This window comes from Schistocerca serialis, chromosome 6 (assembly GCF_023864345.2).
Source record: "Schistocerca serialis cubense isolate TAMUIC-IGC-003099 chromosome 6, iqSchSeri2.2, whole genome shotgun sequence".
NCBI classification, from domain to species: Eukaryota; Metazoa; Arthropoda; class Insecta; order Orthoptera; family Acrididae; genus Schistocerca; species Schistocerca serialis.
This window is the reverse complement of record NC_064643.1, coordinates 265,760,988-265,788,780: the sequence shown is the minus strand read 5'-3', so window position 1 is coordinate 265,788,780 and position 27,793 is coordinate 265,760,988. Positions and strand designations below refer to the sequence as shown.

The following is a 27,793-nucleotide window of genomic DNA, read 5'->3' as shown; positions in this document are numbered from 1 at the left end:
TTTTTGTTTTGTTATTTTTATACTCAATATGAAAAATTAACACCAACCCATCCTCTGAACTACATACCTTCATATAATTGTTCTACTTTCAAGTTTAAGCTTGAAATTATGAATTTTTCAGTATTGTCATATTAATAAGAACTGTAATATTATAATCTGAAGCTTCTCTTCCTTCTTGTCTGAACAGTTTAATAGAATTCAACAGAAAATATATTTACACAGAGATGTTTAGCTCAAGTCACTTAAATATGGTGCCACGATACATGGTAAGATGACAGTGAATACAATCATGCAGGCATATCTGTTGAGAACCACATTATTTTTTCTGTACATGAGAATATTTTCTTAGCCTGTTTATGTATTACTCTCAAGTTTTTTTAAAATTCTCCTTTCTTCTGTACTGACTGGCAACTTCATTCCACACATCATTCTTGTTCTCTTCTTAATAATTTTGATTATTAGCAATACTAGTTATACCTTACTGTCATTATACAGCCAAGGTTGACTTTTTTGTTCACTAGTTCTCTGACCCTTAATATAAACATCAGTCATACAGCAACAATATTGCTGTGGCAATGTTGACACAATGTATCAAGTGCTGATAGAAATTTGTGAGAAATATTACAACATATATTTGAGAATTTGTGTATAGGATGTTGCATGTCTGCTTGGCAACAATGAGAAGCAAATATAAATACTGGCAAACTAAAACATTTATTTTAAGTTTTGCTGACGTGTGTGTGTGTGTGTGTGTGTGTGTGTGTGTGTGTGTGTGTGTGTGTGTGTGAGTGTGAGAGAGAGAGAGAGAGAGAGAGAGAGAGAGAGAGAGAGAGAGAGAGAAGTACTACACAATAATGATTTTTATTATGTTTATCATAATTCAAAACCTACAGTTACACAGAATTATCCTCCCTTTTGACAGTTTAATTTGATACTTATTAAATAAGATATCATAGGATTTTGTGTTTTGCTTTGACAAGACAAATCTTGAAATGACTGAAATGCATGTTCAATGTTTTCCAGCTGAACGAGATCTCTGTAATTCAGAGTGTGAACAGCAACAGTGGTCTCAGTCCCCCTGGCAACAAATATGCAAGCCTGCTTGGTTTTGGGGGCTACCCTTCAGACAAACCTCTAATGCCTGATATTGCACGCTCACAGTCAGGCTCACCACTCTCAGACAAACCTCCCTCATCAGTGTCTTCACCGCCGCCTCTTTCTCTTGGCAGCAGTCACCATGGCTCACCACCGCGAATCACTGGTGACCTCTCCATTTCTGACAGAGCAGTTTGGGATGTTCACTATGAGAGAAAACCCTCAGCAAGTCACAGTGATGAACCTATGGAAGTGTCGCCTACGCCGGCAGGACATGTGAATCCTCACACACAACCCCCACCAAGGGGAGAAGGACTAGCTGCATAGGACCTTGAGTAACAAGACTGTGTGTGTGTTTGTGTGTGTGTGTGTGTGTGTGTGTGTGTGTGTGTGTGTGTGTGTGTGTGTGTACACGTGTGGGGTTGTGTGTGTGTGTGGGCATGTGCGTGTGCACTCGCGTGAGTATGTATGAGGACCCATGTACATCAGTTTACATATCTCATCCATTAACTGTAACAATCAACTATTTATTCATTGATGTACAGGTAGAAGAATAAGAGTGAATAGAATTTGTGGTTTTGTGAATATTTTTCATCGTGGCTAATTCCATGCTAGCTGAATGTACCACTGCGGCTGTAATGTTCCTATTATAAAACTAGTCTACACTATTAAGAACAAGGTACTAAATAGAGATGTGACATCAAAAGAGTCATATGTGTGAACTTGAATTATATAATATAAAACATGCAAATTATAAATATCAAACAAAGCTATTCAATAACAAGTAAAACTTTCTGTACGGATCTATATTATTACCATAGTTATATATGCATATGTATATGTAAGAATAGAAAAAAATCAAGAAACATGAAAATGAAAATTAGGTTGTTACAGATTATCTACTCTATTTATAGATGAAAAATTTGTTTCAAATAATAAAAGAACCAATGTACCACTTTCATACCAAGAGGGAGAGGGGCATGTTGCTGCTCATACTTGACTCTGGCAGCAACACATGTGCGCTACTATCGGGCTGAGGCAATTTGGGGGTGTAGCCAATCTCACATCCCCTTGTATTTGTTTAATTTTTAGCTGTGATATGGCAACTGCAGAAGAGGTTTTGAAGTGCAATGCATGTGGGTTACACCTGTGGCAGTCATGTTTCAATTAGCTGTACTTAATTTGTGACAGTTGTACTTATTAATGGCCGTAACAGCATTACCGCAAGTGTTACCACCAAGTGTGCTTTCAGTGATACACCATCATGAACTGGAACTGACGCTTCAGTGTCTCCAGCCAATAATTTATTTAATTAATGTTTATGGACTGTTTCAAACATTCACTCAACATTGGTGATGTGTGAACTCTATATATAAATTTGCTACTGTACTGTGTACTTGGTGTTATTCAATTACATACAATTGCTGTTAAGTGTATGTTGTCAAGATGGTATAAAGATATTGAGTTTTACCATTGTTACCTAAACTCTTTTCTTTTATTTGTTACTGTACATACTTGAAATGCATACAATGAAAATGAAATTGAAGTTAAGCTTTTCCTGTCAACCTCCCACTTTCAGCTGTGTAAAAGAACAAAAGATTGTATTTGTTTGTCATGTTAGTGAAGCAACTGGGAGCAAGGGGAGCTATTTGTACACCATCAAAAATTATGTAAAAATGTGTATAGTGCAAGTTTAATAGTATCAGTGTTTACTGTGAGAGTCTTAATTAAGTATTTCCCAACTTCCGATGTCTGCAATAGAAAACCATTGCTCATTCACTATTTGTTGAGTTTTGTTTTGTATCACTGCACATCGCAGACTGTGCTACAGAATTTTCATTACAAAAGATTTCTTGCAATTATTAAATATTTGTTGGAATGCATTTAAATTTGTAGTCATAAACATGTTTCATATTGTTCCATGTGACAAAATGTCCCAGTAAAACTGTCAAGCATCACAGGGAAATAGTATTAAATTGTAACAACACGTAGTGAAGCTCACTATTCAGTGTTATTAAGTAAAACATTTAATTCACAGAGGAAGTGACTGGGCAAAACAAGTGCCATGAAATTTACCAAGTATTGGGACAATGTTGTTCTTTTTTTACTTTTACTCTGATTATTGGGGATTTAACTCCAGCACAAATGTTAATTGTGAATCACTACTATCAGCTACATTTTCGTCCCTAGTTTCCCCGTCACATTTTCTCTTGCAAACTGAAATATTAATGCAATGTTTCTGTATAGGTGCACAATACTGGGCTATAAAAGAGAATACTTGATATTTTTTTCCCTCGTGGCTACTGAAATTAATGGAGAAAGGTTTCAGTCCTTAACCTTTCATATGTAATTTGTACTTCAAAAAGAGATACAAGACACGAAGCTTAAAAATAGAACAATAGTTACTTCTGAAGTTTTCACATAAGCTCCTTACATATAGTGTGTTCGTGGCTCAATACTGTTGTTATCACATGGAAATATGCTATATTCTTCAGCATAGAAATTACTTATGATGAGACCTCTACTGAAGTTTTATCTCTAGTTCCCATGTCATGATATGAAATAAAGTTTCAGTGCCATATGGCTCAACATCATTGGGTACTTAGCTTAACTAGTGAAAGTCTCAAACACAGACATCAACATTAGATTCAGTAGAGGATGTCAGTTCAAACCATGTCCAGCCATCCTAGTTTAGGTTTTCTGTGATTTCCCTGAATCACTTCAGGCAAATGCTGAGATGGTTCCTTTGAAAGGGCATGGCGGACTTCTTCCCCCATCCTTCCCTAATACAATGGGACCAATGATCTCACTGTTTGGTCCCCTCCCCCGAGTCAACCAACCAACCAACCTTCAGTAGAGTTTGCCCCTCACAGAAGTTCTAGTCCTGCTGCATCATGGAAGAGCTTATATGAAGTTAGGAACTGCAGAACAAGCGCTTTCCCTTTGGCAGACCAAAGCTGTGTGAGGGATCAAAGATATGTTTGCAGGGGTCAGTGGATGGACTGTTGCCTTGAAAGAAAAAGATGTGAGCTCAACCATCAGTTATGCACACTGTTTTAATCTGTTAGGGAGCTCATGCTAATACTGATGGCATGTTTTCATTTCTATAGCCTTGCAGGCAGTTCAGTTTTTGAGAACTAGATTTCGACAGCCAGATATGTGCAAGCTGCCATGACTCCAACCAGGTCAAATGCATCAAGGAAACTTCAGAAAACCATTGCTGAAATGTCTACTTCTATGCATTAGGAGTGTGAGGTCACAAAAAATCTCTTTAAAAGATTTTCTTTACAGGGTGTTACAACATTACATTTTTCTAGCTAGAAGGCACTCACCTGTAATGAACTATATGAAGTACAAGACTGAGCTACTTTAGATTTAGGTACAGGTATGAAATATAAAAGATATGCATCACTGAAATATAGCTTTTAACAATCTTATTTCCATGCTGGAATTCCCATTATCATTTGAGTCTTTTACTATTGATAAAATGAACTGCGTTTTTCATTCAGTGTAGTTCTTTGCAAGTGAATTTCTGTCTGTAGTCACACTTCTCTTGTGCAAAACTGTGAGCAGGAAGTACAGGGTGAAATACCTGTACGAATGTTCAAGTTCACAAGGATATGAATACTATCACATAAAATCATGGGAGCTATTTATTTTCTTAATGCAAATAGTTTGACTTAATTTCATGAAGACAGAGAAAACAGAAATACTATTCCTGATGACACTCATCATCATAAAAAAGCATATACAAGTGTTAATTTTAGCCAAGCAATAGATAGTGACTCATCATTTCAGTTCAAAGTCTACACTTGCAGTGAGACACCTAACTTTTTCACTTTAAACAACTGTTAACTCATTAAAGATATTTGTATTTTCTTTCCACCTAAACAAATGTTTGCAACTTCATTACTTTCTGACATGAAGACAGTGAATTTATGCTTTTGAATGGGCCTACTGCATTTTTTATACCAAAAAAGCAGGTATGTATGAGATAAATTCAATTATACAACTATTTTGTAGGTCTGCCAATATATTGCATGTGGAGATTTTTGTGCCGTTGTTCTGGCTGTCTGGATGATACTAGGGGCCTTCAATAAGTAATGCAACGCTTTTTTTCTGAAAGCAGGTTTGATTTTTTCAGAACTCCAATACACTATATTATTACACACTCTTTTGGCTACACCGAGTGAGGTAGCACAGTGGTTAGCACATTAGACTTGCATTTCGGAGGATGATGGTTCAAACCCACGTCCAGCCATACTGATTTACATTTTACGTGATTTCCCTAAATTACTTGAGGCAAATGCTGGGATGGTTCCTTTGAAAGGGCATGGTCACTTTCCTTCTCCATCCTTCCCTAATCTGAGCTTGTGCTCTGTCTGTAATGACCTCGTTGTCAACAGGATGTTAAACACTAATCTCCTCCTCCTCCTCTCTTCTGGCTACAAAATTCTATTTTTCAACATAATCTCCACTCAATGCGACTGATTTATGCCATCTAATCGGGAGGGCCTGTATGGCCTCACAGTACCACTCTACTGGTCAACGTCAAAGCCAACATCTTGATGCATCAATAACCTCCCCATTATCTGTGTACAGGTTCCTGCGGCATGATCTTTCACTAGGGCAAACAAATGGAAGTCAGAATGTGTGAGATCTGGGCTGTAGGGTGGATGGGGAAGAACAGTCCAGTGAAGTTTTGTGAGCTCCTCTCAGGTGCACAGACTTATGTGAGAACTTGCACTGTTATGGAGAGGGAGAATGTCATTGTATTTTTGTGGCGATGAACACGTTGAAGTCATTTCTTCAGTTCCCTGAGAGTAGCATAAATACACTTCAGAGTTAATAATAAATGAAAAGCACCAGTTTGCTTTTGTTCTACAAACTTCAGAGTTGATTGCTGCACCATAGAGGAGGACATTAAACGGAATAACCCCTTTAGAGTCCCAGAAAACTGTGTCCATGACTTTACTGGCTGAGACTGCAGATTTGAACTTTTTCTTCAGAGGTGGTGTGGTGTGGCACACTGCAGAGTTTTTTTTTTTCTTCAGTTGAAAGTGATGAACCTATGTATCATCACTTGTGATTATGTTCGACAAAAAATTGTAACAGTCAGCCTTGTTACGTGCAAGCAACTCTGCACAGATGGACCTTCATTGCACCTTATGGTCTTCTGTGAGGCAGTGAGGAATCCAGTGAGCACAGGCCTTTGAGTGCCCTAACAGGTGAACAAGTGTGTCAACACTACCAACAGAATTACCCAGTTGTGCAGCGAGGTGTTTGATTGTTGTTTCTGTCGTTCACCTCAAATGAGTGTCCAAATGTTCCAGCATTGCATGAATCACAGCTGTGTGTAGTCAGCCAGCACACAGGAGGTCTGACAAGTCTGCGCAACCTTGCAGTGATGATGACAGACATCTCACCCAATGACTCACCATGCTTTTGATCACTGCCAGGTCTCTGTAAACATTCTGCGAGCAACTATGAATATCTCCAATGTTCCGGTTTTCCACCAAAAGAAACTCAATGACAGCTCTCTGCTTGGAACACATCTCCATCATAGACAGCATTTTGAAGGCTACGTAAAGCTCTACCACCAATCAGAACTTCATGAAACTATAGGGGCTGAAGCAGGAATATTCTGTGACATCCCACAAATTCTGAATTTTTCAATTGAAACATAGAAAAAATGTGTTGCATTATTTACTGAATGGCCCCCATAGTAATAATAATAATAATAATAATAATAATAATAATAATAATAATACACTACAGGTGTTGTTGAGCTGAACTCTATGTACGATCTGTCACTTGGTTGCATGTGCTTGCCAATTTTACCTTACAAATAATTTTCAGTTGCCATTCTTGAAGTTTATTGCTCGAGTTGATCTTCCACGCAGTGCCATTAAAATGAGCTATATGACTTCTCCTTCTGCAGATTAGGCAGATGTTGAAAGAAAGCTCGGATTTATTTAAGCTACTGAAATTATGCAGTAAGGTTTGTGATAACTACTCTGTATTGCATCAGCAACACTTCCACTGTACATTTACATTCACAATTGCGGGTGATGCAGATTGCTCATAACTTGTAGCTCACAATAAATTGTAATATGTATGTGTAATACTTCAACATTGGAGACCAAATGACAATCCTCAGCACAATTTTCCAGTGGTTCCATCATTTACATTCTTGCAGCAGGCCTCCATAGCTGGTGGAGATGCACATTTGCTATTGTGTCTTGCCGATATGCGAAGGTGACTTCCTTTTGCATCCACCTGCACATACGTCAAATGAGGGTGCACACAGTGGGATGTTCCACATGCCACAATCACCTAAAATAAATTTTCAGTTTCCAAGAAGATCTTTCACTGGGCTAAGAGGATAAAACTCAAAAATATTATTCCATTGAAACTCATGTTACAACACAAATGCCCCCCAATGAGACGAAAGATGTTGTGATAAACCAACTTAGTTAACTAATTGCAACATCACAGAACATTAAAAAATTATTCTTTAAATAACAATAGGATTTTACATTATATCAATTGTCACTATTTTCTGCACTTAAAGTCTATTAAGACAAAATCCAATTTTATTTTCGAAAATCAATCTCCATCAAATACAAAGACAAAGGATAGAGTTTTACTTAACATACTTCATTAAAAATATTTGTATATGTCTGACCAATCATTCCTTCATTATATACATCCTATGATTATCCTGTTTTTACATTTATTGCTCCTTTTGTATGGGATTGGTATCTACTGTGTTTCCCTTTCATAGAGAAGAATATGAGAAATAGTTGAATTGTTTAATTAGATTGCATCACAGTTACTGCAATATAACTGCCTTTCTTTTTTGCTATTAAATTATTGATTACAAGAGCATAGGTTACTCTGGTTTATTCAAATATGTTTATGATTTATGTGCTGACCTTACATAATTTCAAGTCTCAGATCTGTGGTAAGTCAACCACATACAGAAGTGTGAAGGCAAAGAATTGTCTGTGTCCTGGTAAGTCTATTAGCCTTTAACTATTTTGGCAAACATTCCAACAATGTGACTAACAGTCACTGTAGAGCTTCCTACCTCTGTACAGGCTGTTTCGATGCGAGTATCCCTCTGTTCACCCCTCTACATAAAAAAATTGCTTCAGGTCATTCCTTCTGTGGATTAATCGACCTAGGCATAGCCCTTCCCTTCCAAGGATCTGCCTACCCTTTACCTCTCCAGTAAACACACAAAATTGAGCATATCCATCTTAAATCTAGAACAGCATGCACAGCCCATAACCTTATATTTACACCTCCCAAAGATGAAATATTTCCATAACATATCAACTCTACCTGGTTACTCCACCAGATGTTTCCTGACTTCTTCTTTTATAACTTCCATCTGTGCTTCTTGCAATGCTATAAATTACCTATATCAAAATATAAAAGCCTGCTCTCACAGCATTCTTCATACATTTATTACCTTATTTGCTACTAACAACCTTCCTGTATATTTCTCCAGGTAGTCTTCACTTTCTCATATCTATTATTTTTTAATTACTATTTTCGCTCCTTTCAGCCAATACTCACAAAAGATTGCTGCATGAAATCTATTGTGAACTAACTTAATTTTCATTTCTTTTGGGAAAAACTAGCTCAAATGGCTCTGAGCACTATGTGACTTAACATCTGAGGCCATCAGTTGAAAAACTAGCAATATATACAGTAGCAGGTAGCTTCACAAGTTTTGTTGAAATTACTTCTATATTTGCTCTTAGTCTCTGTTAAATAATCATTACAGTTCTTACAAGACAAGATAAATCTACTTAATGACTCATCAATTATTCAATTTCACATTAAGATGTATAATATATTAACAATTGTAGCCTTTTTATTGCATTTTCAAATCACTTATTCACTAGCACTCTCTCTTCAGAGGTAACTTGGGTTTTCTATATTACTTTCGCTCCTCATCTGTTGACTACTCCATTAGTGGTCTCTCTCTCTCCGGAAATAACAACATGCTCAGCTACGGCAGCCAGATAATTTGCTTACCAAACTATCTCTGTTTTCTCACTTACATGTTAGCACATCACACTTGCATTCACTTAGAGAATGGTTACCATTCCTATCCACTTCTTCCTGTTCTTGTGACATGCCTAACATGTGTTTTTCCACCAAAAATACCACCTGTGTCAATTATCTGTGCATTTGTTTTGTCATCGTATGTATACTACTGTTCCATGCTATCCTACATGAACAGGTCTTAATTACAACATCGTGGTAAAGAAAAGAAGGTTTCAGATATAGAAATGTATGAATGTGGAGCGTTGGAGGATGAAGTGTGGTGGGCATACCTTGGAGAATGGACTTGTCTTGGGTTCACCCGTACTGGTCCCAAAAATTGATCCTAACTCACCTCTATGGTAAGCATGAAGTTATTCAACACATTCATAGTTCGTGATGCCGTCAACATTCAAATTAAGTCAGTCTATTGTCACTATCTCCACAAGCTGCTATGTGCTTATTGCATGTAACCTTGCATACAAAAAGTCATACAAACTTCACCCTAATGCATCACAGAATAAGAAAAGTGTATCTTATTATACATAGCATATATGATACATTATTTTTATCCTGCAATATGATACATCATAGCTGTAATGGGTTTTGTTTATATTATTGCAATATTTTTTTTTTTACTTAAGAGAGAAATATGGTAAGTCTCAGTAATGGGACAGTGGAAATTTCAATATCATTTTATGACTAAAATTACGATAGCACAGACAGAGTGTATAGAACCCGGGACAACCGGGAAAAACCCGGGAATTTTTTAGAATTCCGGGAATTTTTCATTGTTTTAGTTTTTAGTTGAACTTTTGGTAACTTTGACTGGTAAGAACCAATACTCTAACAAAGACTCTTACTGTATCTCGCTACTGCAGAATAATACTGCAGCAACAAAAAACGAACGAGAGAAAAAAAACGAAAATAAAAAGAAATGCACCATATACAACAACAAAACACGGTGCTCATACAAGCGCCTGCCAACAGCAAAATGTGTCAAAGCCTTTAGGAAGACTATGCAGTGTTTCATAACAACAAACAGCCTCCGATGAGCGTGACGTCACAACTGTTTACATTAGATTCGGTTGAGCGATTGCGAGCGAGTTTATGCGAATGTGCAGTTGAGTCGCGTATGAGTAGTACCTTCTCCGATTCTGGCTACAGAAGTGTGGCAGTTGCTGTGTAAGCAATAGCAGCAAGCAGCCAGACGCTATCCGGAAAAATTTTACTGTTACACCTAAGCTGACAGATTCACGTATGCGCAATTGGCCCGGAACTAGGGAGCGGGCGGCAAACCGGGATATCTGCTCCAGGCGGCAGTTTCTGAGGGGCAAATTCGTATGATTGAGGAAAAAGACCATGTTTCACAAAGCGCCTAGCATCCAGCGCACGTTGGTCTATCGATTACTCATATGATTTTGAACGCATCCCTGTTGGTTTCTGAACATTTCTGATCCAATTCCAAGTTGATTTCTGAATGAATCATATGTTGATTTTTGAATGTGTGCGTAGTGTGTGATGTCTCTGACAGGGGAATCTCCGTCGCATCTAGAAATAAACTTTCCCGCAGACAAAAGGGGACGGGTCTATACGAGTTGAGCGAATAAAGCCGAAAGGGTGACTGACAATCGCTGTTTATGTGACTGACTGGGTTTACAAATGACCAACATTGTTATAATTACTAGGGAATTCCGTAGATTCAGACTACCAGAGTGGAAATAAACGACTAACAGGAATAACAGGCAACAAAGATTACGTATTGTCTTCTCCGTGTTCCCAAGAAAATGAAACTTTCACAGAAAAGTTTTGGCCAGACCACTACACTACTAAGGGCCAGTTATACAGTCCCCAGCTAGCAGCCGCTAAGTTCTATTCTGTAAGTAGCGCGGAAAACGCGATGTAATAACGCCTAACCGGAGAATAAATGCGGGACTGTGGCAGGTTTAGTAAAGTTAACTAGAGAATAAATTTTGACACTGGCAGGAATTGTTACAGAATTAGTGATGACAAGATTGTTAGAACGGGGAAGGAGAAGAAACTGTGACCCACACAAATTACGGAAGTACATGATGATTCCAAATTTATATAAAAATTTCGTACTACTTCTTTTTTATCTCATGCTTCAGAAGCTAGAGAGTATGAATGAAATGTGAAACTATTTCGTAACATAAATTTTTTTGCTTGCAGTGGGCCTAATAGGCATTTGATATTGGTACTTCGTGAATTATATTCTGTAGTGTTATGAAAATGACCATTTATGCCAAAACAGTCTCGTTTATTTGGTGTGTGTAGCAATTGCTGCAATATTAGGCAGGCTTATTTCGTTTTATCTAGCAGACTGTGACATAATACATGTAATCAGATCGAGAAACCACACCCGTCTTGGGTACTATTTGTATTAACAGCTTTTCTAGTATTAGACAAAGCCATTTCGTATTTTCATGTAGCAATACGTTGACGAACTTTGATGAGATAATAGATTCTTTCCCAGAAAGTAAAGTACGCCATATAAAGCTGTGGCAAGATTAGAGAGAAAAAAAAAAGGCTAGGACTTAAGGATTGAAGAAATGTGTACTGTCTTGCTTGTCTCTTGTCTTTACTCGTTTTATGTACCCTATATTTAAAATTTCAACTGGCCTGAATATAGTTTGATGCCACCCATTACAAAATATTACACGCTTGAATTCCACAGAGCGAAATGCAGAGACATGCGATGGAAGAATGCTGTGTGAAGAGGCGTGGCACTGCACTTCGGCTCACTTAAGACCAAATAAAATGCCTTACGTTCCCTCGAACATATATGTTTTATGTATCAGACTCTTCAGAAAGATTTGCGCTACAAAATGAAGATATTTTTGAAAAGTCGATTTTTTAAATTTTTGGCGTCCTATCTCAAACGCTCGAGGGAGGGGGAGCGCCACTATATAATACTGCCCCGGTTCGGAAATATCGTAGATCCGGACCTGATACACAGCAGAGCAGTCTGAGTTGTGGGGAGGTGGTAGACTCCACGAGACCCGTTTTTATGTTAAGTGATTTTTCTGTTTCCTCTTCGTTTATTGCTCTCACGTCAAATGTAACCAAAACGGATTTCTATGGCCGAGAGCTATCAAGTGAATTAAAATACATTCACATAATTACGGAAGGCTAAAATATGTTATTGGTTTCAGATTTTATTTTGTTTCCACCTTCTGACAGTCAAGCGTTAATCGCCTTGCAGAGCAATGAAGTTATTTTTGTCGGTTTGTTAAAGAAATTTGACTTTTATTAATCTGAGGCAGTCAATTTATTTGAAACGAAGTGTTTAGTTCCGCACTATTGGCTAGTTTCAACTGTACACTGCATTTCAAGTTCACGTTTTCATCTTCTAACACGTATGGCATTGTTGTTGCCGTTGTGGTCTTCAGTCCTGAGACTGGTTTGATGCAGCTCTCCATGCTACTCTAACCTGTGCAAGCTTCTTCATCTCCCAGTAATTACTGCAGCCTACATCCTTCTGACTCTGCTTAGTGTATTCATCTCTTGGTCTCCCTCTACGATTTTTACCCTCCAAGCTGCCCTCAAATACTAAATTGGTGATCCCTCAATGTCTCAGAACATGTCCTACCAACCGATCCCTTCTTCTAGTCAAGTTGTGCCACAAACTTCTCTTCTCCCCAATCCTATTCAATACTTCCTCATTAGTTATGTGATCTACCCATCTAATCTTCAGCATTCTTCTGTAGCACCACATTTCAAAAGCTTCTATTCTCTTCTTGTCCAAACTATTTATCATCCACGTTTCACTTCCATACATGGCTACACATCATACAAATACTTTCAAAAATGACTTCCTGACACTTAAATCTATACTCGATGTTAACAAATTTCTCTTCTTCAGAAACGCTTTCCTTGCCATTGCCAGTCTACATTTTATATCCTCTCTACTTTGACCATCATCAGTTATTTTGCTCCCCAAATAGGAAAACTCCTTTATTACTGTAAGTGTCTCATTTCCTAATCTAATTCCCTCAGCATCACCCGACTTAATTCAACTACACTGCATTATCCTTGTTTTGCTTTTGTTGATGTTCATCTTATACCCTCCTTTCAAGACACTGTCCATTCCGTTCAACTGCTCTTCCAAGTCCTTTGCTGTCTCTGACAGAATTACAATGTCATCGGCGAACCTGAAAGTTTTTATTTCTTCTCCATGGATTTTAATACCTACTCCGAACTTTTCTTTTGTGCTCCCCTTTCATACCCCTTGACTCTTATAACTGCCATCTGCTTTCTGTACAAATTGTAAATAGCCTTTCGCTCCCTGTTTTTTACCCCTGCCATCTTCAGAATTTGTAAGCGAGTATTCCAATCAACACTGTCAAAAGCTTTCTCTAAGTCTACAAATGCTAGAAACGTAGGTTTGCCTTTCCTTAATCTTTCTTCTAAGATAAGTCATAGGGTCAGTACTGCCTCGCGTGTTCCAACATTTCTACGGAATCCAAACTGATCTTCCCCGAGATCGGTTTCTATCAGTTTTTCCATTCGTCTGTAAAGAATTCGCATTAGTATTTTGCAGCTGTGACTTATTAAACTGATAGTTCGGTAATTTTCACATCTGTTAACACCTGCTTTCTTTGGGATTGGAATTATTTTCTTGAAGTCTGAGGGTATTTCGCCTGTCTCATACATCTTGCTCACCAGATGGTAGAGTTTTGTCAGGACTGGCTCTCCCAAGGCTGTCAGTAGTTCTAAAGGAATGTTGTCTACTCCGGGGGCCTTGTTTCGACTCAGGGCATTCAGTGCTCTGCCAAACTCTTCACGCAGTATCATATCTCTCATTTTATCTTCCATTTCCATAATATTGTCCTCAAGAACATCGCCCCTGTATAAACCCTCTATATACTACTGCCACCTTTCTGCTTTCCCTTCTTTGCTTAGAACTGGGTTTCCATCGGAGCTCTTGATGTTCATACAAGTGGTTCTCTTTTCTCCAAAGGTCTCTTTAATTTTCCTGTAGGCAGTATCGATCTTACCCTTAGTGAGATAAGTCTCTACATCCTTAAATTTGTTCTCTAGCCATCCCTGCATAGCCATTTTGCTCTTCCTGTCATCTCATTTTTGAGACGTTTGTATTCCTTTTTGCCTGCTTCATTTACTGCATTTTTATATTTTCTCCTTTCATCAATTAAATTCAATATTTCTTCTGTTACCCAAGGGTTTCTACTAGCCCTCGTCTTTTTACCTACTAGGTCCTCTGCTGCCTTCACTGCTTCATCTCTCAAAGCTACCCATTCTTCTTCTACTGTATTTCTTTCCCCCATTCCTGTCAATTGTTCCCTTATGCTCTCCCTGAAACTCTGTACAACCTCTGGTTCTTTCAGTTTATCCAGATCCCATCTCCTCCCCACCTTTTTGCAGTTTCTTCAGTTTTAAACTACACTTCATAACCGATAGATTGTGGTCAGAGTCCACATCTGCCCCTGGAAATGTCTTACAATTTAAAACCTGGTTTCTAAATCTCTGTCTTACCATTATATAATCTATCTGATACCTTTTAGTATCTCCAGGGTTCTTCCATGTATACAACCTTCTTTCATGATTCTTAAACCAAGTGTTAGCTATGATTAAGTTATGCTCTACGCAAAATTCTACCAGGCGCCTTCCTCTTTCATTTCTTAGCCTCAATCCATATTCACCTACTATGTTTCCTCCTCTCCCTTTTCCTACTCTTGAATTCCAGTCACCCATGACTATTAAATTTTCATCTCCCTTCACTACCAGAATAATTTCTTTTATCTCATCACACATTGCATCAATTTCTTCGTCATCTGCAGAGCTAGTTGGCATATAAAATTGTACTACTGTAGTAGGCATGGGCTTCGTGTCTATCTTGGCCACAATAATACGTTCACTATGCTGTTTGTAGTAGCTTAATCGTACTCCTAGTTTTTTATTCATTATTAAACCTACTCCTGCATTACCCCTATTTGATTTTGTATTTATAACCCTATATTCACCTGACCAAAAGTCTTGTTCCTCCTGCCACCGAACTTCACTAATTCCTACTATATCTAACTTTAACCTATCCATTTCCCTTTTTAAATTTTCTAATCTACCTGCCCGATTAAGGGATCTGACATTCCATGCTCTGATCAATAGAACGCCAGTTTTCTTTCTCCTGATAACGACGTCCTCTTGAGTAGTACCTGCCCGGAGATCCAAATGGGGGACTATTTTACCTCCGGAATATTTTACCCAAGAGGACGCCATCATCATTTAACCATACAGTAAAGGTGCATGTCCTCGGGAAAAATTACGGCTGTAGTTTCCCCTTGCTTTCAGCCGTTGAGTACCAGAACAGCAAGGTCATTTTGGTTAGTGTTACAAGGCCAGATCAGTCAATAATCCAGACTGTTGCCCCTGTAACTACTGAAAAGGCTGCTGCCCCTCTTCAGGAACCTCACGTTTGTCTGGCCTCTCAACAGATACCCCTCCGTTATCGTTGCACCTACGGTACGGCTATCTGTATCGTTGAGGCGCACATGCCTCCCCACCAACGGCAAGGTCCATGGTTCATGGGGGGGGAGGGGGGCATTATGCCATAATAAAGAACCAAACATGAGATAATACGGTACTGGTCCTCCAATAAAATTTTCATCTGAATCTGGACATACGAATATGCACTTTACACCGAAGTATGCATTTTAGTATGGTTCACAAAATTCCCATGCTCTTGGAGTATCCTCTAATGTCTTGTTTCTTTTATGACAAGAAGAATGTATGGGCTTCCTGCATCATTGTAGCTGCGGAAGTGCGGCGACGCCTTTCATCTGGCGCTCTCTGTCAACTGCTGAAACGAATCTATTTCTAACAGGTCGTGGGAAAATATTCCGAATTGTTGTTTGAAAAGCGTTACTTTCAAAGTAAATTTCCTTTTACACAAGATGAACTCTGTGCACGAAAGTCCGGTGAATTTCTTAAATCACAGAGCGTTTGACTCTCATTCAAAAATCAAATCTTTGAGGACGACCATTTAGAATATTTTCGAGCCCAGAATATCATACATGTACGTCGTTAAAAATTTTACTGGCTCATTTGTGTGATATATCTTGAAGTGTAAAAGGTGCAAAAAAGTTCGAAATTATGTGTGAAAGCTTAGCTTTGCTTGCAGCTCATTAATCTTAGAGACCAATATTATACGTGAAAGCTTTTCTTTTCTTGTAGCAACACTATGTATATTAATTTAAACCATTCATTTTCCTATTTGTGTGTTCGCAATACTTAACAGTGATGTTGCCGACTACATCACGTGTCCTATGCTCTGAATATCCGCTGTCATCGGCTGGCGAGATCGCTTGACATGAGGTACGACTGGCTTACAAAAACTTAAACTTTGTGTTCTGCCTTACGGCAGGTCTGGTCACGGGGGAAGCCTTGTCAGAGAGGTCCACCGCGTGAGCATCTAGGGAAGTGACTCCAGTGGTGTTTTCCAGTTGCCTTCCACTGATGACGACAAAATGATAATGAAGACAACACAACACCTAGTCCCTGAGCGTAGAAAATCTCCAACCCAGCCAGGAATCGAACCTGGGCCCCTTGGCATGACAGATCGCCCCACTGACCACTCAGCTATCGGGGCGGACTGGCTTACAAAAGCACATCACAATCTCGACTTCAATCCTTCAGAAAGTAACATGCGGTGTTTGGTGGAAGTTGAATTTATACTTTCGTAATATGAAATTACGCAGTGTACATGTTTCTGCACATCAGACATCTTTCCAAAACGTGTTTTTTCCCCCCTGAGTTTCGTTTTCTAAAGTGCCAGGAAATTCTACGCCGGTGTATGAAACCACAACCATTGAAAGGATTGATAAGTTTTACAGTTCCAAGGAAAAAGTGTATTTTCATCTGGGAGAAAGTGTATTTTAACCGGGAAATCCAGGAAAAATCAGGGAATTTGTTTTCCTCATCCATGTATATGCCCTGACAGAGGAAGATGTATTCAAGTTAAAGATCAAAGTATACAGAGAGTAGAAGAAACTGCTTCAGAGAAAACGAAATGTGAAATACTGAAACAGTTAACTCTGACACACAACAGCTGTCAATCCACCAAATCTGCAGAGGTCACAGATTCTCCTGGGGATTAGTTTTTTTCTAACACATCAATATTGTTTAACCTCTTTTCTTGATCAGCCTATAGATTGACTAAGTATATTACATTTGGATGAGGAAGACCCAACACCTTGAAGGGCCCCCTATAACGTGGGAAAAATTTGCTTGTTTCCTTCTGCAAGTTAGAACAAGGAGGGAAATCCTTAACTAATACTCAGTCATCAGCCTGTAATGCAGGTGTAATTGCTTTTCTATTGTTGTTCCATAGCCTATTTTCCACTTATTTTTGAAAATTTTTCTTCGGCATATTTTGTAATTCTTCAGCTATAATCTCTATTGAAGGTGGCCACTGAAGCAACTTTAACAGTGGATCATCAGATGATCAACCAACTCCAGTATCAGATGTTACAAGAAAGGCATTCTGCATCACTTTTTTGTTTATTATTAAAGCATATATTCCCAGAAGGGTCAACAAATGTATTGCTTCCTCGAACATATACCTCACAAATGACCATGGAGATAAAATTAGAGATCTCAGCTCACACAGAGGCTTAGCGGCAATCATTCTTCCCGCGAACTATCCACGACTGAAACAGCAAAGAGGGAAAGTGACCGTGGTACACAAAATACTCTTTTCCATAAATAAAAGGTGGCTTGCAGAGTATAGCTGTAGATATAGGTATAATTATCCATTTTTAGTAAATAAATAAAGTTAGTACTGTTTTGCACCAGGCCACAGGAGACATCGTTATCACTAGTGCTTCCAGATGCCCTCTACCCTACACCTCACAGCCCTTCCTAGGTCAGGAGAGAAGATGCATCATAAATCTCTTCTATCTGCCTCTCTGATAAACAATATTCTTTTTACTACCTCTATAAAATGTAGCAAGTATGACATGATGCACATTCCACTACCATCAAACTTGCTTCCTTCCACAGATGTATCTTGACACAACAGCTCACATACTACATAATTCTAACATAGGGCTTCCCTCAGGTAATCTGCAAGACATACATACCTATTGCCGAAATCCCTAACGCATAAACACATCTTAGTGTCACTACATGTACATACAGTGCATCCAGTTACAGTGCTTTCAAGGCTCAAATAGTCATCGTTGTGTTCATTATATCTTAAATATTTTTCAAAACTGAGTTTCCTTCAGTAAACATGCTTAAAACAAGTAAATTATTTCTCATAGGCTCACTGAACTGACATAATGTCTTAAAATTGTTCAGGTATTTCGAATCTCATTGTACTTCTTCCCACAACTTTTGAAATTCCTTCTGGTTTTCTACAGTATCGTCCAAAGAGTTAGTTGTAGCACTAGTCGATTCTACTTTCTTTTCCACCTTTTGTTTAACTAACTTCTCCAAACTAGTCAGTGTTTGGAGCACCAGTTACTTCACCAAATTTTTTACTTTGATTTAATGCCTCTGCCTGACCTTATGAAGCTGAGAATTGATTAATTAATATCTTAGGTTTCATCATGCACCTCTTTAAACTGTTCATTCACTTCATTTTCTACTGGGTTACACAGTTTATTTATTTCAGTCTGTAACTTCTTAATCAAATTTAATATTATTGTTTCCACATAGAAATTTCATCTACTTTTATAGATACCTCTTCCCCTTGTGCTTTTAATTCCTCACCTTATCTTTTTGAATCTAAAATACTATTCAATAACTTTTCTGATTTCTTTAATTTCTCTGTCAGATCCTTCATGAGTGCCATTAGTTCTTCCAGCTTGTCAGTAGTAACTGACATACAATATAGACAACAATACCTTCCCTTCACATCACTTAAATAAGGTCACTCTGATTTGACACCAGCAAAATGTAATTCTACATCTCTCCACAGAATGAATTACTAAAAAAAAAAAAAAAAAAGAAAGAAAAAAAAATAAAAACATGGTTGGTGCTATTTACAGCTCACTTAATTGGGCACACAACAAGCTGGACTGCACTGTCGATGCATTCTGTGTAGGTTTGGTGACGAAGAGACGAGCCATTATGTAGCCAGCTGACCAGCTACTGCCCTGCAAAATGCGAGCTGGTTGGTTGCCTCAGGGATATTATCGGAGATTGCAGCTGCAACTGTAGTCTCGGAATCCCCATGGGAAATTCTCCTGTGTCATTAATGAGACTCTACTTCACACACACACACACACACACACACACACACACACATACACACACCATATATTGCTTATGCAAATATCTTTCACTGTTTATTTCATTGCTATAGTCAACTACCATTTGCTTATTGATTCTTGAGATCAGTTAACAGTCCTTTGGTTGTAGCCACATTACACTTATTTACTCATAACAAGTTTGGCAACACTACTGCTTATGCCCAGTTAGATCTTCTCGGTTATTGACTTAGATTGCTCTGAACAACATTGTACCTCCTCTTATTATTCTTGTCAAAATTTTTGAAAAATCATGAATGCCCTCTTCTTTTTGCACCACTAATTCACATCCTGCACTGGAGTGCTGATATGGGATGTTGCAAGGGTTGTCAGGTAGCGCTTCATGTACCATCTATCACCCAGTTGCACATGCATGCCAAATTTACCTTACGAACAATTTGCAGTCGCCATTCTTGAAGTTTATTGCTTCAGTTACGGTGGGACGTCTTCTCCTTCTGCAGCTTCTGCAGTTGTGGCAGGTGTTGAAAGAAAGCTCTGATTTATTTAAGCTACTGAAATTATGTAGTCAAGTTTGTGATAACTCTTCTGTATTGTATCAGTAAAATTTCTACTGTATGTTTACTTTTACAATGACGGGTGATGCAAATTACTCATACCTTATAGGTCACAATAGATTGTACGATGTTTGTGTTAATACTTCAACAATAGAGATCAAATGACAATACTCCAATTTTTCAGTTGTCCCATTGTTTACATTCTTGTCAGTGACCCTTTTCTTCTTGACTTCCAAGATACTACAAGCTGTGATGCCAAAGCACAAGCAGGCCTGCACAGCTAATGGAGATCCACATTCACCATCGTGCCTTGCCGATATGCCAAGGTGACTTCCTTTTGCATCCACCTGCACATACATCAGACAATGGTGCACACAGTGGGATGTTCCACTTGCAACAATAACATCAAAGTTTTCAGATTCTGAGAACATCTTTCATTGGACTAAGGAAATAAAACTGGAACATGTTATTCTGCAGAAACTCATGTTACACCACACTAGTAAAAATAATTTTATTGTCGTTAAGCCATTACAACAATAGACAGATTCAAACACATAGAATACCAGCTACATTACAATAAAATGCAGCTTAAAAGTGTAAGTTAAGTTAACATATACAAAATCCAATGGGTTAATTACTAAAATTACAATACTATTACTATGATTAATGCATCCTTTTATCTCACAGAATGGAGGAGCAGCTAACCAGTCATATGGTGTTTGTTCAAATTCAAGTTCTGGAAGATCATGTACAACTAGTGGGAGCTAATTAACACTATAAGGACTGGGCATTATGAGCTACTTAGAAGAACCATGTCATCATTTTGATGGGTGCAATTTTATCTGACTTTTTTTAAAATAGTAAACAAATTTGCATACATAGCAATTCATTTCATACTATTTATACATTTTATCAGGGTAGAGCTTTACTTTTTTCTGAAGAATTACATGGTATAATGAACATTTTATGCCCAATAATAAATCCAAATATATATTATCACATAATGTGAAATGGATAAATCCTCTTAGCAAAAAAATGTGTTTTAACATAAAATTTTGGAGAGCACACTACATGGCAGAGAAAAGATTTATAATCTTGATTTGTCTCATTCAAAGTCACCTGTTGCATGGCAACACCTAATATGTGTGCATTCTGCATTGCCTATACATGATCCACAAACGTACTTACTGCACTGTGTACATAAATGCTTGCTCCTGTTCTTCCCTCTACATCCTCCAATTTGCCAATTTTTGCAAGTGTTGTTACAGTGCAGCACTATATTAGGAAGTGTATTCTGTTACCTTGTTGCCCTATATGCTGCAGCCAACTCTTCAGTCAATTTCTATACAAATAATGTCTGTTTATCTTTTCACCGGCTACTTTCTTATAGAGTACCCAGCCATTAATAGCTTCCAAGTCCAATACATTGAAGGAAACAGAAAGAAAGAGCAAAAGAAGAAGAAGAAGAAAAACACAATGAGCCATCTGCAACGTCCATACTTCACTGTTTAAAGTCAAGCCTTTCGGTTGATGACATCAGTGCTGTACCTGGTGTTACTGTAGTATGCCTCTAACTCTGAAAGGTTTTTATGGTGTGATTTGTTGATATAATTGTGTCATGCATTGAACTCAAAAACAGGCACCGTGATCATGATTGTCTTGTAGTGGAGCATACTCTGCAACAGGGTATTGTGTGTTGCCAGCGTACACCCTCTGCCTATGCCCATTCTATCTAACTGATAATTTGGTGGTAGTCACACAGATGTAAAAGGCCAAATAGTGTTTACATAACAGCTGATATATAACGTGTCATTTCACAGGTCAGTGCACTTAGCTTCTCACTCAGGTTTTCAAATCTCGTCTGGTGCAGTCCCCAACAATGAGTCTTCCCTTCTCATCCCATCTGGTAAGTCTCTCCTGACATGCGGTTCCGGGTAACTTTTCTGAAATCTACCCCTTTTCTTAGACCTCTCCAGCCCTTTTCCATCACTCCTCTTCTACCCCTTCAATCCTTCTGCCTGAAAAGGAGCCACTGGTTCCGAAAGCTTGCATAATTATAACGTTGTTTAATGTGTGTTTGTTCTGCCACCACTTGGTGAGCAGATTTTTTTTTATTTATCCAGTTACATTATACTGTCAAAAATTGATTGCTTTCATTGCTATAAATCTATACTTTTTTCAGTTCAGTTTCAGTTACTTCCAATGGAATACCCATACCTTAACGTCATTGCAATCATTGAAGCATGGCTGCATCTAAGCAACTGTATGACCTTGAGCGACTCGGTGTTGCACGTAAGTGTGATAAATATTTTTGTGGGGGCCATATTTCTTGTGTATTTTCACATATCTGGTAGGGTCTACCACTGAACATAGCTGACCGAATTACTGTTGCACCAACATAATCGGCACTTCCGTCCTTTTCGAGTGCTTTCTGAAGATGTAGTACTCAACACAAATGTCATTGACTTAGGCATATGCATTGGAGGCATTCAGTACCAATTATTGCATACATATCCACTAGGAATTGTTGCAATAATTGGCGGCAGTTTAACAGGTTCTTGGAGACATCATTGTAAAGCGTTTGGTGGCACACATCGAATTCCATTGCAGACACCTTCTTTGGCCTGGTCTCACTGGACAATGGATCAATAGGCAGGAGGCCAGAAAGGTAGCCATCATCTCTGTGCGGAAAGATGAGGGGCTACTGTACACTTTCAAATAATTTGGATACATGCATAACCTTTTGAACTGCGTAGGTCTAGAATGATGTCCTGGACATTAGTGCCATCTGTGAATATGACTACTGCAATTTCAAGCAACTGGGGTGGACTGAAGTGGCAATCATGCTCCCCTGATGATCACTTACTGGATTGTGTAAGTAATTCTTTCACACAGTCTGTCTGCCTCGAGGACCTCGTTACCTAGGAAATACAATTGTCGGTACTTGGATGCATTGTCTTCAGGTGGCAAAACTAACTCTACCCAGTGACATGCTTGCCCCTGGATCCTGGAAGTCGTCCCACTGTTGTGGTGCACACTTGGTGCTATTGTACTGAACGACATCATCTGGAATGCTGTATTATATTTTTTATGTGCCATAATAATGTCTCAACTGCAGCATGTCTCCTTGTGTCCATGCATGTATTTCGGCTGGTGGTGGATCGGGATGTTGAACTTTAACCTGGACATTCCTATAACATATGCCAGGTTGCTCGACAGGAAACTGTTCTGCACAGCAGTGTAAACATAATGCCAAAGTTTCACCAACACTAACAGTCTGTGTATGTGCCTCTGCCTGATAATGTTGCATGTTTTTGAAGCATCTCTCACATTGTAGTGGAGTCTCACGTGCTCGTGAGTGGGAGGTGTAGTGTCTTAGATGTTAAAGCCTTGCAGCACAGTCGTCAGAGTACTCGAAGACTTAGCATTTTGCTGCAGTTGCATCTGTGCATGATGTCATTGCATGTCTTCAGAACATTCCTGCACATGTAACATTCTTTGCATTTGGTACTGGGACACTCTTACCCATGTACACCATTTGTGTTGCAGTAGAGGAGCTTTGTTTTGGTTTTAGGGCGCAAAACTGCTATGGTCATTAGCGCCCGGTCTGTGACCTAGGAAACAGTAAAAAACCGAAAATGGAAACCAGCAGCAATGGGAACAAAACTCAAAAAATTGGAGAAACTAAAAGCAGAAGGAAGGCTTAAAAATCCACTACAGAAAGGGGTTGGTTGTCCCCAAAAAAAGCTTCAAATGACTGACGTCATTTCACTGGCACTAATAAACTCGAGAACGCGATCGGCCGAGCACGTGTCATCAGCTAAAATTGACGATATATCAGGCGACAGCTGTAGATGGGCGCGTAACGGAGTAAAATAGGGGCACTCAATTAAAAGGTGTCTTACCGTCCACAGCTGAGAGCAGTGGGGACAGAGTGGGGGAGGATCACCGCTTAAAAGATGTCGATGGCTAAAAAGACAGTGCCCTATCCAGAGTCTAGTTAAAATTACCTCCTCCCAACGACGTGTTCGGGAGGAAGAGGTCCAAGCACAAGGAAGAGCTTTCACGTCCCGCAATTTATTATGGGGAATTGTCGACCAATGTGCGTACCATAAAAGAACACGACGACATAAAACCCTCCGTAGATCGGTGAAGGGAATCGATTGAATAGCTGGCCGAAAAGAGAGACTGCAGCCTTGGCCGCTATACCGGCCACCTCACTTCCACAGATACCAATGTGTCCCGGGAGCCAGAGGAACGCCACTGAGACGCTCCCCAGGTGGAGCAAGCGCAGACAGTCCTGAATCCGGTGGACCAGAGGGTGGACAGGGTAAAGAGCTTGGGGACTGTGGAGAGAGCTGAGAGAATCTGAACAGATAACATACTGTATCTGCTGATGGCGGCGGATGTAGTGGACAGCCTGGAGAACAGCGTAAAGCTCCGCAGTATAAACCGAACACTGGTCAGGAAGCCGAAATTGATTTGGGGTGTCGCCAACAATATAGGCACTCCCTACACCTAACGATGTTTTCGAGCCATCAGCGTAAATAAATGTGGCTTCCTTCATTTGTGCACATAGAGCAGAAAATGCCCGATGATAAACAAGTGAAGGGGTACCATCCTTGGGAAACTGACAAAGGTCACGGAGCAGGCAGATCCAGGAACGGAGCCAAGGCGGTGCTGTACCCCAAGTTGTCAAGAAGGTTTTAGGAAAGCGGAAGGAAAGAGAATGGAGCAGTTGACGGAAGTGGACTCCCGGTGGTAGTAGGGAGGAGGGGCGGCCTGCATACCCTACATCAAAGGAGGCATCGAAAAAAATGTCATGGGCTGGATTAGCAGGCATGGAAGACAGATGGCTAGCATAACGACTCAGAAGGACTGCTCGCCGATTGGACAGTGGAGGTTCAGCAGTCTCAGCAGAAAGGCTTTCCACAGGGCTGGTGTAAAAAGCTCCAGACACTAAACGTAATCCACGGTGGTGGATAGAGTCGAGACGCCGAAGAATAGACGGCCGAGCAGAGGAGTAGACTATGCTTCCATAGTCCAATTTCGAGCGCACTAAGGGGCGATAGAGGCAGAGAAGGACCACTCGGTCCGCTCCCCAGGAGGTACCATTCAGGATATGGAGGGTGTTGAGTAATCGCAGATAGCGAGCCGAAAGATAGGAAACGTGGGAGGACCAGCACAGTTTTCTGTCAAACATAAGACCCAAGAATTTAGCGACGTCCGAAAACTGAAGGTTGACAGGTCCTAGATGTAAGGAGGGTGGAAGAAGCTCCTTACGTCGCCAAAAATTAACACAAACGGTCTTACTGGGAGAAAAACGGAAGCCGGTTTCGGTGCTCCAAGAGTAGAGGCGATCGAGACATCCTTGAAGACGTCGTTCAAGAAGGCTGGTCCATTGAGAGCTGTAGTAGATCGCAAAATCGTCCACAAAGAGGGAGCCCGAGACATCAGGATGGAGACAATCCATAATTGGATTTATGGCAATAGCAAACAGTACAACACATAGCACGGAGCCCTGGGGTACCCCGTTTTCTTGGGAGAAAGTACGGGAGAGAGTAGTGTTCACCCGCACTCTAAATGTGCGCTCTGCCATAAATTCGCGAAGAAAAAGGGGCAGCCAACCTCGAAAGCCCCAAGAGAACAGTGTGCGGAGGATGCCTGTCCTCCAACATCGTATGCTCTCTCCAGATCAAAAAATATTGCTACTGTTTGGCGTTTCGGGAGAAAATTGTTCATGATATAAGTGGAGAGAGCAACAAGATAGTCAACTGCAGAACGATGCTTTCGGAATCCGCATTGGGCAGGTGTTAAAAGACTGCGGGACTCCAGCCACCAAGCTAAACGGCAATTCACCATACGCTCCAAAACCTTACATACACTACTCGTGAGAGAAATGGGGCGATAGCTAGAGGGGAGATGTTTGTCCTTTCCAGGTTTCGGAACAGGAATGACGACAGCTTCCCGCCATCGTCTGGGAAAAGTACTGTCGGTCCAAATTCGATTATAAAGGCAAAGGAGGTAACGCAGACTATGAGTTGATAAATGCAGCAACATTTGGACATGGATACCATCCGGTCCTGGGGCGGAGAAGCGAGAAGAAGAGAGTGCATGTTGGAGTTCCCGCATGGAGAATACAGTATTATAGCTTTCGCGATTATGAGAGAAGAAAGCAAGAGGTTGCACTTCCACTGCACGTTTCTTCGGGAGAAACGCTGGCGGGTAATTTGAAGAGCTCGAAATCTCAGCAAAGTGTTTACCCAAGGAGTTATAAATTGCGACAGGGCCACTAACGTATCACGTGCGACAGTGTGCCCAGAGACCGGGGAGAAACTAGGCGCGCCTGATAACCGTCAAATCTGACTCCAAACTTCCGAGGAGGGAGTGAAGGTGTTAAATGAGCTAATACAGAATTTCCAGCTTGCCTTCTTGCTATCGCGGATGACGCGACGGCATCGCGCACGGAACTGCTTATAGCGGATACAGTTGGCCAAAGTAGGATGGTGGCGGAAAACGTGAAGAGCATGTCGCCGCTGACGTATTGCGTCACGGCACGCCTCGTTCCACCAAGGAACTGGGGGTGCCGGGACAATTCGGAGGTGCGTGGTATTGAACGTTCTGCAGCTGTAAGAATAACGTCGGTAATATGTGTGACCTCATCGTCGACGCTGGGAAAGTGACGGTCATCAAATGTCGCTAGAGACGAAAAAAGTGCCCAATCGGCTTGGGCAAACTTCCAGCGTTGCGGGCGCATATATGGCAGTTGAGGCTGCAGTCTAAGGACACATGGAAAGTGGTCACTCGAGTGTGTATCATCAAGGGCGAACCATTCGAAGCGCCAAGCTAGTGGAACAGTACCGACCGAAAGGTCCAAATGAGAGAAATTTGTCGTGGAGGCAGACAAAAATGTAGGGACCCCAGTGTTGAGGCAAACTAGATCCCCTTGGTGGAAGACGTCTAGCAATAGTGAGCCATGTGGATAAGGATGTGGAGATCCCCAAAGCGGGTGGTGGGCATTGAAGTCCCCAACCAGCAAATAGGGGGGTGGAAGCTGACCAAGAAGATGAAGGAGATCAGCTCGTACCATTGGTGTGGACGATGGAATGTATACAGTACAAAGAGAAAAGGTGTATCCAGAAAGGGAAAGACGGACAGCGACAGCTTGGAAGGAAGTGTTTGAGTGGATTGGGTGATAATGGAGAGTATCATGGAGAAGAATTATGAGTCCTCCATGGGCTGGAGTGCCTTCAACAGAGGGGAGATCAAATCGGACGGACTGAAAATAGGGGAGAACAAAGCGGTCATGGGGACGCAGCTTTGTTTCCTGAAGACAGAAGATGACCGGCGAGTAGGATCGTAAGAGGATCGACAATTCATCCCGATTGGCTCGAATGCCGCGGATATTCCAGTGGATAATGGACACAGGGTGAACAGAAAGTGAAGGAATGTGACCAAGGTTGCTGTCAACTCAACAACTGCTCAGAGCTTGCGACCGACAGCATGGAATGGCATTCAGCCGAAGGCAGAAGATCCTGATCCATAGGTTGTTCAGGAGCAGCTCCTGCCACCAGCGATCGGCCGGTTGATCGGCCACCAGCAGTGCGCCTCCGCGACACAGAAGACGGCCGAGGGCGATTTCCGCCAGGTGGTGCTGTAGATGGGACACGCCTTGGCAGAGAAGGAGATGAACTGGGTTTCTTAGTAGCCTTCTTGGAAATATGATGTTTAGATGGAGGAGGAACCGATGGTTGTGAAGTTGGGGTATGTAAAAAATCTTCACGAGTATGCCCTTTTTTCGAAGTCTTGGTGTCTGATTTTTGGGCTCGAGAT

The 27,793-nt window shown here is 40.3% G+C and overlaps 1 protein-coding gene across 6 annotated transcripts in view; it reads left to right on the top strand.

Moving 5' to 3' along the window:
* The window catches only part of LOC126483602 (homeotic protein spalt-major-like), a 566,362-nt gene extending 563,400 nt beyond the window's left edge, over nucleotides 1–2,962 (top strand). For 5 of the 6 annotated variants that reach the window (XM_050106635.1, XM_050106637.1, XM_050106634.1 and 2 more), the window contains one exon: nucleotides 1,024–2,962. In XM_050106635.1, the coding sequence (XP_049962592.1) occupies nucleotides 1,024–1,422 (399 nt within the window). In that variant the 3' untranslated portion in view covers nucleotides 1,423–2,962. The remainder of the gene's footprint in view (nucleotides 1–1,023) is intronic. The other variant, XM_050106638.1, reaches the window with a different exon arrangement.
* Nucleotides 2,963–27,793: the final 24,831 nt, after the last annotated feature.